Source organism: Mirounga angustirostris, unplaced genomic scaffold (assembly GCF_029215605.1).
Source record: "Mirounga angustirostris isolate CCGP_5_RB_7025 unplaced genomic scaffold, mMirAng1.0.hap1 SCAF_3, whole genome shotgun sequence".
NCBI lineage: Eukaryota > Metazoa > Chordata > Mammalia > Carnivora > Phocidae > Mirounga > Mirounga angustirostris.
In genome coordinates, this window is record NW_026991711.1 from 31,511,034 (window position 1) to 31,524,395 (window position 13,362).

The 13,362-nt window shown below is 35.8% G+C and overlaps 1 protein-coding gene across 5 annotated transcripts in view; it reads left to right on the forward strand.

The window, feature by feature from the left end:
- The window catches only part of TBC1D4 (TBC1 domain family member 4), a 182,763-nt gene that overhangs the window by 137,534 nt on the left and 31,867 nt on the right, over positions 1-13,362 (forward strand). For 4 of the 5 annotated variants that reach the window (XM_064585996.1, XM_045869569.3, XM_045869568.3 and 1 more), the window contains exons 9-11: positions 3,060-3,134; positions 4,486-4,712; positions 6,541-6,705. In XM_064585996.1, coding sequence (XP_064442066.1) covers positions 3,060-3,134; positions 4,486-4,712; positions 6,541-6,705 — 467 coding nt within the window. The remainder of the gene's footprint in view (positions 1-3,059; positions 3,135-4,485; positions 4,713-6,540; positions 6,706-13,362) is intronic. The other variant, XM_045869570.3, reaches the window with a different exon arrangement.

Here is a 13,362-nt window from a genome sequence, read left to right on the forward strand (position 1 = left end):
CCCATCTGTTTTGGTTAAGGTGGATACTGTAGCTTGTATCCCACAACGCTGCCAAGTGCCATAAATTATGTGACCTAACGAGATCTTGCTTGCACCATGAGCAACAGAATGGACTTAAGGGGAAGGTTGGCAGCTACCCATGTTGTGTTAAAGGTTACATAGAAAAGAGGTTTGTGTACGTCTAAAACGGGTTAGTTTATCTCTTTCTTTCTAAGTTACATAGTAGAAAATTGACACACCAGTCTTAGAGTTTGGCTCATAATTGCTGCCATTTTTAAATGTCAAGACAGTTTATTTAACTAATTATAGTTGTTCATGAAATAGGTTATGTTTTTAAAATGCTTAGAAGCTCAGCTATTTAACAATTAAAAAGTGGGTCCAAGGGAGAAGGCTTAACACATGTATTACCAAATCATCATATAGTTAAACTGAAAAAGCTGTCTGCTCAAAGGTGAAAAGACAGAGTCTTGTATTCTGGTTGTCTGTCTTGCTTTTTCTGAAGTCAGAGTTTTCCAGAAGGGAAGTTTTTACTAATATATTTATTAATATATATTTTCAAAAGAAGAATATTTACAATATAAATTATGCATCATAAGAAAACACCCCTCATTTCATCCTTCCCTTAGAGTACTTACTATCCATTGTCCTTCCTTGTTGAAACGTGTGAATTAAGGACCATGATAGAGGATAATTTTAAAGTAAGTTTGTTTTGCTTGTGCACATACACACATACACACACACAAACATATGGATAAAACACTACTACAAGTAAAATGTGTGATTTAAGTGCTTTTCTAATAATGGCAATGATTTGATACCTGTCTGATTAGTTACTTGCTTGTGACCAAATAACCTGTTTTAAGATATGCAGGCGGGTTTGGTGTGGAGATAGCAGCTAAGAAAATGGGAAAAAGCAAAAATATTTACAATATTTTCCTCATGGCCAAACACATAAACCGAATCATTTATCAGCCACAAATATAGTTTGTTACTGGAAGTATTTCCTGGTCTGTATAACACTGAAATAATAACTGAAATAGCTGAAGGAACCTTGAATCAGGTTCTAGGATATTTGCAAAATGACCAGCATCGGCTACTTAGTTTTATTAGTAATTCCACTCTTCACAAGCTCTGTTTCTAGGAGATGTGGGTACCAGCTCAAGAGTTTCACTGTTAAGTTGAATGTCCTGGGTTCAAGTTGCTGCCCTGTCCTTTAACTAGCTGTGTAAACTTTGGCACATAATCTACCAGAACTTCAGTCTCCTTAATGGTAAAGTTGAGCTACGTAACTATACCTACCTCATAGAATTTTTGTGAGGATTAAATGAAATAATGCATTATAAAATGCTTAACACGGTGTATAGCAGACTGTAGGAACTCAATAATATTTGACGCAGCTGTTAATTTTATTGTTGATATAGTTATTTATGGTGCCACCAGAAATATAAAAGTATAATTAATATACATAGATAAAAATAAAGATTGCTTCTATAAAACCAGGTGTAGGATACCATCAATATAAAACAGTCAATTGAGAGAACAAGAGTCACTGGAGTGAGCAATTGAATCAACAGTCAGTTGGGTGATAAAGAAAGAACTGTTAAAACTTTCTGATAGTAGACATAAAAAAGAAAAATTCAACAGAAGTCTGGGGCACGAGAGTTGAAAAACTCTTCCAGAAAGTAACGCAAAATGACAAAGAAATGGAAAATAGGAGGACAAGGGAAAAACTTAAAGGTTCAGTCTGAAGATCCAAAAGCCAAATGGTAGGAATTACACAAAGAGGAAATACCCCAATCTCCCTTTCTCAGAAGGCACCTGGAGTGTGTACTCTGCCAAAATGAAGAGGTAAACTAAAAAAAAAAAGGAACACATGAGATCAAAGACACAAATTTCGACATAGGGTAGTATTAAAGGAGATGTCTAGGTTGATAGTAAAGAAAATTACTGGGAAAGTCTATTCTTTTTTTTTTTTTAAAGATTTTATTTATTTATTTGACAGAGAGAGACACAGTGAGAGAGGGAACACAAGCAGGGGGAGTGGGAGAGGGAGAAGCAGGCTTCCCGCGGAGCAGAGAGCCCAATATGGGACTCGATCCCAGGACCCTGGGACCATGACCTGAGCCGAAGGCAGTTGCTGAACAACTGAGCTACCCAGGCACCCTGGGAAAGTCTAAATTGCACCCTGTGTAGAGTAGGGCAGAAAGACCAATTTCTAGAATGGGTAGCTCAAAGAAAAAGAAAAAAAAATTGCAATTGATGGATTATGTGATGTTTGACCACACCAAGTTCTGTGGGTGACTTTTGTAATAAAATCATGACTGCTGAGGCACTTGTTAGTCTGACTACATGAAAAACAGATTGTACAAGATAGGAGTTGTAATAACAGTAAAGTATGTAGTAGATGAGATGATCGCTTCAGTTCCTCTTTCTCAGATCATCTATGAAATTCATACCAAACAACCATGAAAAGGAAAACAAGAACCAATATTGAAGCAGACTGATGTATAGTCTTCTACAGAGAAATACTTTCTTGATGTAGTTTTCATTGTGGAAGAATGAATGAAGCTAAGTCTATACATTTTATGACACAGTTTTGAAAAACCTGTTTGTTATAATCCTATAATGGGAACTATGATGTTTGCCATCTAGGTTGTGTGGAGGTTGCATGTATTAAATCATTTTCTCTATAACTGTTGTGGTTTGTGTGTTCTGCCTTCCATGGTTGTGTTTATCTGTATGAGACATAGAGCGAATGGGGCACTCTCTGATCTTAACCCAGTTCTCCTGATCTTATGAATGAAGAATGTTTAACCTTATAACCAGGGTAACTTCAAAAAGCTTGGTCTGAGTATCTAGTTATCTAATGACTGATTTAGAAGCAGTGTAAATAGGTTATTTTCTTTACCGTGCAGACATGGCTGTGAATACTGCTGACAAATTTGAGCAAACTGCAGGAGGATCCATTTAAGGCTAACCTAAGGAGGTGACTGCCTTTTATAGTTTTAAAGTAAAAATTTAAACCATACCAACAAGTGAATTTTATTCTCTTCATTCAGGGAGCTAACAGAATGAGAGGTCGGCTTGGAAGTATGGACAGCTTTGAACGATCCAACAGTCTTGCTTCGGAGAAGGTAACCCATCTCAGTTCCCATTTTTAGTACTAATTGCCACTTGGCAAAAACCAACACTGATACAGTAATATCACTCCATCATTTTGTTCTGAGTCCTTTATGACTTTTAACAATTATTCATTATTATTAAAATTAAATTTCGGGGATTGAATTAATGTTAAAATAAATTAAAAATACTATTGTTTTAAATAAGAAGGCTCTGTATAGTATCATGTTGCTCTCTGCTCAGCCGCCCCTTTCTTGTGGGACAGAACACATCCTCTTCCCAGCTATCAGGCTTTTTACTGTTTGGAGATAGTATGCTTGGGAGGACAGTATTTGGGCAACTGTTGATCCAAAGCCACAGAAAAATAAGCCCTGTAATTCCAGCACTTATACAGTGATCTTTTTATGTTCTGTTCTGTCCCCATGTTACTTCCCCCCCCCATTCCCTCCCTCCCCATTTTCACTGTCACATTAGGCTCCTCTTTATCTCATAGATAGTTCTCAGTAGGTTTGATTTCCTGCTTCCTGGATCATGCGATATGTAACCTGAGGTCTATGCAACCTATTTTTTTAAGGAAAATATTAAAATATTTTTACTGAACTTTGTGTTGACAGAATTGCGACAGACTCAGTCTTGCTCTGAGTCTATTAACCCTAAGCCATGTTTATCAAGCTAAACATTTCTGCAGTGGTACCTGTTTTGGAAAGTAGAAACAGCATACCCGTCTAAATTGAGAGATTTATGATGTCTGCCCATGCAATATGAGAGGCATTCCGGCATAGCTCACTTTTCATTCATTTCCTGTTTTCCATGTCTTTTAAAAAAATTTTACCTCAGGGAACATGTCGCTGGAGAGAAACATCCACAGTGAAAGAAGGTGCTTAACAGGCTTTATTTTATTTTCCTGAAGGCTTTGCCATGAAACTTGGACACTCAAGCATTGTGGTATTGTTTTGACAGTACAGGAAGCATGCGGCCGATATGTCACGGAAATCAGTAGATATGTAAACACAGACTCCACCCTCTTTTGGTCATGATGCCTTTTCATCTTTCTGTCAACAATGAGAAAAGTACAGTAACCATAGCATTTTACCACAAAGTGTTAGGGGGAAAGAATACCTTTTCTTATCATTCTTTTCACTTTCTGCCTATCTTTACGGATGCTGTGTTACAGCTGCTTATCAGAAGAAACGGGTGGTGGTGATACTGATTAGCCTTCAGCATGGATTGAGCGAAAAAAATAAAAAAGTTTTGTCATGACTCTGGAGGAAGAAGAGGCACCCTGTCACTTTTGAGCTGTGTGTTGAAGCAGGTCTGCCATGATCCATGTAGGAAAGAAAGACCTCACTTCAACTTGCTTTTCAGGACTATTCACCAGGAGACTCTCCACCGGGGACACCACCAGCCTCCCCACTGTCCTCAGCTTGGCAAACGTTCCCTGAAGAGGATTCGGACTCCCCACAGTTTCGAAGACGGGCGCACACGTTCAGCCACCCACCTTCAAGCACAAAGAGAAAGCTGAATTTGCAGGATGGGAGAGCTCATGGTGTTCGCTCCCCTCTTCTGAGGCAGAGCTCCAGCGAGCAGTGCGGGTGAGTCCAAACCTCTTTCTGGAAAGTGAAATAAAATTGTCCTGTCACCTGTTTTGATCAACATGGAGTCAAGATCTGTTGTGACTTCATGCTGCCAACATTTTGTCTTTAGAAAGACCAGAAAAATAAATTGAAATATAAAAACCTTCATAAAAAAAAAAAAAAAAACCTTCGTTAATGAAGGAAACAAGGCAAGATTTAAGGTACACCCCAAGAGTTAAAGCATTTTGGATGAAGACATTTTTTTTCCCAGAAAAATGGAGAAAACAAGATATTATGCAATTATTTTCTCTGAAAAACTTGGTGACAACACGTTACTCAGTGGCTTCTTGATGGCTCTAATGAAAGAGTCAGCAAATTTGAAAATCACCTGCATAGCAGTAGGACTTCCTGTTAGCCTGTAATAAAATACAAGGGTTAAAAAAAAAAAGCACCTGAGTTACCTTCATACCTGTGATAAAATTTAGCCATATTTCATAATGAATTAAAGCCAAAAATGAAAATTATTAAAAATTTTATCTAGAATAAAAGGATGTCTGTAAAGAAGAATACACATATCATAACTGTCAGGAAGTGTCCATTAGAAATGATCTGATGGTATTTAAAAAATAATTCAGCAAAATTGTTTGGCATTTGGAAAGATATAATAAAGGGGGTAAATCCAGAATTGCAGAATGGTTTTACTTCTTCCTTTGTAGCTCATATTAGAATTTATATCCTAGAATTAATTTTGTTTCTCTTCTTTGCCTGTGAGTTTGAGCCAGGAAACAGAATCTGATAGTGATCCTAGTTGGAGGAAAACCCAGAACTCATTAGTTGTTATCAAATTAACCCGCATTTCTTTTAAGGATACTATTTTATTGTCAGTATTGTTTTTTGACTGATTCAATACTTAGAAATAAGATAGATATTTTGGACATATGAAAATAAAGGTGATTAACAGAATTAATTTTTCTCAGATTTGCTTTTCTAAAAAAAGATTAAGTATTCATGTGTATATCAAGAATGTGTATATCATTTTTAATGACCACTTCACTTATATTTATATTTATATATGTATTTATATTTATATTTATACAAAGCAATAAGTCTGTTTTTTGCAGGAAAAGTTATCAAGAATTTAAAACATTATTTTAGACTTATAAATGATTTCTCTATTTCTCCTTACATCTTATAATGTAGATGCTCAAATAATTCTTGTCAGTATGAAAAGATGCTATTTGTGCTATTGTGAAAACTTGCTAGGAAGAGAATCTTCTGAAAAGAGCAGTCAGTGGAGGAGGTCCAAGGATTCAGAGCAAACTGTGGACACACAGCCCCACAGGCTGCAGGGAGAACAGAGACGTTCATGTTTGTTAAGCCAGAGGTATTATGACGGCTTCCGACAAGCAAACATGTTGTTCCTAAATTTTTTGAAGGGTTTATATGTTTAAAATAGCTAAGTCTTTGAACTACTGATAATCTGTCACAGGAACGTGTTTCCTGTAATTATTTCTGCTTTCCTACTTTTTTTTTTTTTCCCTTGAGGTATCTTTTGCATGTAAAAACAAACACCGTTTGTCCTAAAATCGTGAAGAATTTTTTAGAGACAAACACGTCTGGTTGGTCATGCGGGGTGAGGAATTCAATTTGTGAAGAGTGAGCTAGGTCACGGTCATTGAAAGAGACGACTGTATGCTCCCCTCTTTCCATAGAAGATCCAGCCCTGAACTTTAAAAGGAAAGGTTAAATTAATAGCAAGAACTTGTTTATAATGCTTTTTCATAGTGAATGAAGATTTTTGCCGAAATCTAAATTAAGACAAATCTGCTGTGTTTTCTGTACACAGCATTCTTCCATCAGTGCGGCGCATGCACAAGGAGAGTAACTCTTCCTCCAGCCTTCCAAGTCTACATACTTCCTTCTCTGCCCCTTCCTTCACTACCCCCTCTTTCCTGAAAAGCTTTTACCAGAATTCAGGTAGACTGTCCCCACAGTATGAAAATGAAATCAGGTGAGATCAGTGTCCTCTGTTTGCAAAGCAAAGTTTTCTGCAGTGATATACTTATATGTTACTAAAAAGTGGCTGATGAATTTTGGAGTGACTTGTATGCATCCGTATGCTGTGCTTGTTCTAATCCATTTCTGATATGTCAGTTTCAATTCCAATGAATTTTATCAAGAAAACTTTTAAAACAAGTGTTTTAAAGCTTTTAACAACATGATTATCTTACTTTTTGAGTTATATCTTTTTGTACTATTTGTGTGATTCTTCGCTGTATGCTCCAGAGTCTAAGCTTTGTATTGTTTGCAACAAGCCTGGGTGCTAACACATACTAAACAAATCTTCCCCCCAAATCGTGCTTTTTTTTCTTAGCCTCTCTGGACATATGATATGGAATCCAAAAGCCACTGATTTAAACATGTGTACTAAAGTGATGGATACGATATATTTTTATTTTTAAGTATATAGAATATTTCCTAGGCATTTTTTGAGTTTTCAATGACATAGACTTACTTCTCTGAAACTCGGTGTAATTACATAATGAGTATATTATCGTGTTGATGTCAACTTTCAGAGAGCATGAAGGATTTACTGAATCTTATAGATATTTGATTTTGTTTTGTTCCCAATATTGAAAATATATATAGCCTTTTAAATCTTCTTCTTTGAGCTTTTAGCTACACGAAATTAGATACAGTGATTTTTGGGGAATTGTCTTTTTTAAAAATTTAAAGTTATGAAATCTTACTGATTATCCAAATTATTAGTGGGATATTGACAGCCTCTGGAAAGTGGTGAATTAACTTGGGAATTCTTTTAAACGGATTGATTGTTGCTGGCTTAGAAGTTTGTGATATTCATTCAGGTTTTTATGTGTAGCTTGACTCATTCTTTTTTTTTTTTTTTTTGCTGTATAGTGTTCCAATTCATATACCACAGTTTATCTGCTCACTTGCTGATAGACATTTGGGTTGATTCTAGGCATTTGATATTTGGCAATTCTTGCAGTCAAGAAGAGGGATACCTGTTATCAATCAGCCTGTGTGCCATTAAGATTTTCTTGGATATTCTTTTGGCCTCATTTCTTTCAGACTTAAGGAATCCCAAAAGTTAGCATTTAACTGGGTAACCTTCAGTAACTGGTTACATTAGACTAATTTTTGAATTATCACTGAGTGTCCTTTGTCTATGTATGCCAACTGTTTTCGCTCCAAGAAAGATAGTTAATATTGGATTAAAAACAATTTGAATCTGAATTTCCTCTGAATTAGTACAAAGTCCTGTTCATACATTGAGTTTCTAGTGAAGAAAGTTAATGACGAACTGATTTTAAGGGTTTTTTTCCTGGGGGGACCCTGGCTGGCTCAGTCAGTAGAGCATGCGACTCTTAAATCTCGGTGTCATGAGTTTGAACCCCACGTTGGGTGTAGAGATTACTTTAAAAAAATAAATATTAAAAACATAAATAAGAGGTTTTTCAAGGACAACCTTATGGGAGAAGAGTTAAAAGAAATTAGCTACAAAAACAGTATAATATGTATGGAATATGCCGTGATCTGAGAGAACCAAGAATGTACATATATAAAAATATCAGTTTGCCTTATCTCCATAGTACTACCTATGAATAGGAATACAACACTTCCAGTGAAACATGTTGGCAGTTTCTTATTGTTCTGTTAGTTAAAGTGAGCATCTGGACAATCCCAGTTTTCTTCTGGAAACAGAAGCATCCCTGAAAGTGACAATTAGGAAAAGCCATTGAGATCAAAGGTTAGCTGTGAACAGGACATAGAATACCAAAATGGTGACTTTTTCTTAGATTATTTGCAGTGTTTAGATTATTTATAGTGTAGGGCGTTACATATTCATCTTCTGTGGTTTGCTTAAGTGTATGCATTATTCTTGTTTATCTCTTCTTAGTCCTCTGTACCTCATTCTAATAGAAGGATATTGAAGTCAGAGGCAAGTATATATTAGTTTTGCATTGAAAATTTCCACTTTTTTAGCTATCTTACTTGAAGTGATATATTGAAACATGTGGGGAACTTTTAAATTTGTAGGATCATTAAAAGTAATCCTGTTTTCTGTACTTTGTAGTATTTTCTTGGCTCTGAGAAAATCTAAAAATCAGAGAGCACATTTTTGTACATTTTTCTATGGCATCTGTACATTTTTTATTTACTTATTTTTTTTGTAATTTGACAAGCCTAGAATCAGTAGGCCAAAAAGAGACTTAAAATTTTTATTTTCATAGAAAAGTACACCAGTCATGAGGATACAGCTCAGTGGATTATCACAGAGTGAATACTCCCGTGTCAATAACTGAAATGCTATCAGCACTCCCACAGTTCCTCGCCTTTTCCCACCCAATTACTTCCCCTCCTCCTGACCACTAATACCATAGTTCATATTTGCCTGGTTTTGAACTTTATATAAATGGAATGATACAGCATATATTCTTTTATTCTGGTTTCTTTTGTTGCACCTTAGTTTGTGAGATTCATTCCCATTTTTATGTGCACTTTATTAATTTTTTATTGCTGTATAGTATTCCATTTAATATGTTACAATTTATTTTATTTTATTTTATTTTTTGCTAGTGGACATGTGGATTGTTTCTAGTTTTTGGTTATTTTTTAATTTTTTAATTTTTTTTAATCTAGAGAGAGAGTGTGAGCAGTGGGAGGGGCAGAGGGAGAGGGACAGAGAGAATCCTAAAGCAGGCTCCATGCCTACCACGGAGCCCAACATGGGGCTTGATCTCACGATCCTGAGATCATGACCTGAGCTGAAATCAAGTGTCGGACACTTAACCGATTGAGACACCCAGGCGCCTCTAGTTTTTGGTTATTGAAAGAGTACTGCTGGGGCATCTGGCTGGCACAGTTAGTAGAGTGTCTGATTCTTGATCTTCGGGTTATAAGTTTGAGACCCATGTTGGGTGTTGAGATTACTTAACAAAATAAAATCTTTAAAAAAAAAGTAGTCCTATATATTATTAGTTGTGCATATCTATGCATTATTGAGGACTACATCCATAGTAGTAAAATTGTTGGACAAAATTCTAATAGGTTTATTTCATCTAGTAAGTCACTTGGACATAAATTTACTAGTTACAGTCTTGGAGAGGGTGTTTTTTTCAATTTGTACTTTGATATAATTTCAGAAATTTGAAATAATTTCAGAAAATTTGAAAAAGATTATGGAGAACTCCTGCAAACCTTTTATCTAGATTCATCGACTTTAAAAATGGCCACATTTTCTTTATTTTCCCTCTATCCGTTAAGATATATATGTAAATATATGTACATGCAATATATATGTAAATATATGTATATACATATGTATATATGTAAATATATGCATACATGTATCTTTATTCTAAGCCATTTGTGAATAGGTTGCATATATCATGTCCCTTTACTCTGAATACTTTAGTGTATATTTCCTAAGAATAAGGATATTCAAGAGCATGGTTTTAACCCAGTGATTTCTGAATCTACATTTCTCATCACTGCTTTCAGAGAGAACATTATGTGTACACAATTAGCATAATATCTGGAACTACTCAGAATGGTAAGGGGAGGAAGTTCAGAATACTATAAATTATAATTTTCTTTTCACTTGAGTATCTCATATTTTATTAGTTGTATCTCTATGCATAGTCAAATAAGGTATAGAGTAGGTTAGCATATGGGCTAACATATACTACTTTTTAAAAAGCCTATTAATTTGAAATTTGAAACTCAGATTAAGCATCCTTCTCTAGGACCTCTATTCTGAATTATTAAAAGCATGTGAGGTTACTGTTTTTAAGCAGGCTGAGAAAAAGGAGACAAGATATTTTTAATATCATGGTTTATTGATAAGTAGGTTTATCTGTGCAGCATTGAAATGATTAAGGAAAAGGAATAAGCATATGTTTTGTTCTACCTTTGAATTAATTTTTAAAAATTTAATGTTATTTCATTGTTTAGTGACTAAACTATAATTGTGATGATATAGTATATTTATATAATATTCATTTATCAAATATAATATATCCTTTTCATTTATGTTGAAATTCATTGGTCAAAAGTAAAATGATCATTACTTCTATTCACTTGTAAGACTTGTCAGTGAGAAAATAAGATTTTTGCTGATGAAGTACTTTGTGGTACAGTTTTGGTTCATGTAGTTCTCTTGTGTTCACTGATAAAAATAGTATTATCATAACTCATGGTTCATTATTGCCTTATCTATGCCTTATTGATGACTAATGGGAATGCCTTCTTATTCTAAATCCTGATTTTGGACATATATCTCTCTCTGTGTGCTAATGTCGTTCCTTCTTTTCCTGTTGTACTAGACAGGATACTGCTTCAGAATCAAGGTGATTAGAGGTCTAAATATGTTCTTATAAAAATTCATAAATTCTTCCAACTGAATATCACTCTCAGTTTAAAACGCAGTTTTGGCTGTCTCGTGAATGCATGCCAACATTCCAGTGCTATGATGGTTATATAGTAGGGAAAATGTGATGCCTGGTGTAATCAAAGATCACAAACGATCATTTAAAATGTTGATTGCAAACGGAAATCCTGTTTCTACTCTATTCCATGTTGACAATTCCTTAGTACTGTGCTGTGGCCTTCAATCAAAGCCCAATTTAAATTCTGAATTAATAGACATGAATTTGCTCATTTGGAGGTACACATGTACATATAAGGAGTTTATTTCAAATCCTGAAAAGATGCAGAAATGAGCAACCCAAAAGAAACATACTCATGAAATTTAATCTGGTTTTCACCCAAAGAGGATTGTTAATCTATTTCCTTTCACCTTAATTCTTGACACATTGGTTATTTTGAGATACTGCTCAGGCCTGCCAGACCTCCCACTGGTCTGGACGAAGGAAAACACCTCCTTCCTTAATATGGAAGTCTGACCACATCTGTAATGACATCTCTTCCTCTTGACCCACATGTTTTTTGGTAAACATCCAACATCATTGCTGAACAACTTAATGGAAAATGATTAGTTTCTGCTTTGTTCTAGTTTCTATACTTAGCTTATGTCAGGAATCCACTGAAACAGACACGCCCGTCTTCCTATTTGGAGTCACTAACATTTAGATTTCTTTCCAGTTGGAGTGAAAACACATATTAAAGACTGAACTAGAATGAAAAAGAGGGAGAAGAGAGAAAGGAGAAAAAAGAAAATGATTTTGGCCACACTGATAAGACTGAGATTTATAACTGTCACTTTTTAATGGTTGGGTGTAAGACGTTTAAATAATACTTCTTATCTACTTTTTTTTTTAAAGATTTTATTTATTTATTTGAGAGAGAGAGAATGAGAGACAGAGAGCACAAGAGGGAAGAGGGCAGAGGGAGAAGCAGACCCCCTGCCGAGCAGGGAGCCCGATGCGGGACTCGATCCCGGGACTCCAGGATCATGACCTGAGCTGAAGGCAGTCGCTTAACCAACTGAGCCACCCAGGCGCCCCCCCCAAAAAAGATTTTATTATTTATTTGAGAGAGAGAGAAACACGAGTTGGGGGGAGGGGCAGAGGGAGAAGCAGACTCCCTGCTGAGCAGGGAGCCCGATGCGGGACTCGATCCAGGGACTCCAGGATCATGACCCGAGCCGAAGGCAGCCGCCCAACCAACTGAGCCACCCCAGCGCCCATTTCTTATCTACTTTTAAAAGCTAATGGAAATGTTAGTTTTACTGTGTGTCTTTCTAGGTTCTACTATAGGTATGGAATTAAGTTTATTACCTTAGAAATCATTCGTCCTATAATTTCCTTACTTTACGTATGGTTAGATTGAGCCCCAGGGATGTTTTATATCTTGCTTGATATTATTTTCTGAATTTCAGGTTTTAGGGATGTGAGTAAGCAGATGAGCTTGCTACCCAGAGATACTTTAAATTCCAATGCAAAGAACTTGATCTTTTAAAAATTTGCATTCATGTAGAGTTTATGAAATAAAACTGTTTTCCTCATTCTTTTTGTTTGTTTTACACGTTGTTCCACTGATTAATCTATCTGTGATTCATAGCTCAGATGCTACATATAGCTTTCCATTAGATTAGTTCAATATCAATTTTATTTAGTCAAGATTTTCCATAGAATGATAGGATTGCCCCCAGTTGAAAGCCAGGACTTAGATAACTATTAATGTACCTGATGGGATTAGGAGTTAAACTATACTATGGATCCTGTGGGAAAAGCTGAAGTTTCATCACTATGTTGTTCCATGAGTCTTTCTTGAGGCATTTACAAAGAGAATGCTTTTTTAGATTTCTGTCACATAATTGCTATCACATTAATCAAGTCTTGTTTCCGTCTTGAGTTGTAAAACATTGTGATTTAGATGTAGCTTTAAATCAGTATTAGTCATTTTTTGGACTTGATGTTGGTAGTTTTCGATGAGGGTTAGGGGGCTGGAGGATGGGGGGCAGTTTGCTGCTCAGCAGAATAACACCTTCGTAAACTGGTTCTGGCTCAGGACTTTTGTGAAAAGGTTGTATTGCCCGGGGTGGGAGGGGGGATGTGGGGGGGGGGAATAAAACATGACTGCAGCCTTAAAGTTGAGTCCCTGTGAGTGGTCACTAAAATATCCTCATTTCATAGAATATAGAATATCTGGTGAATTAATTGTTATTAAAGCAGACAAGTAT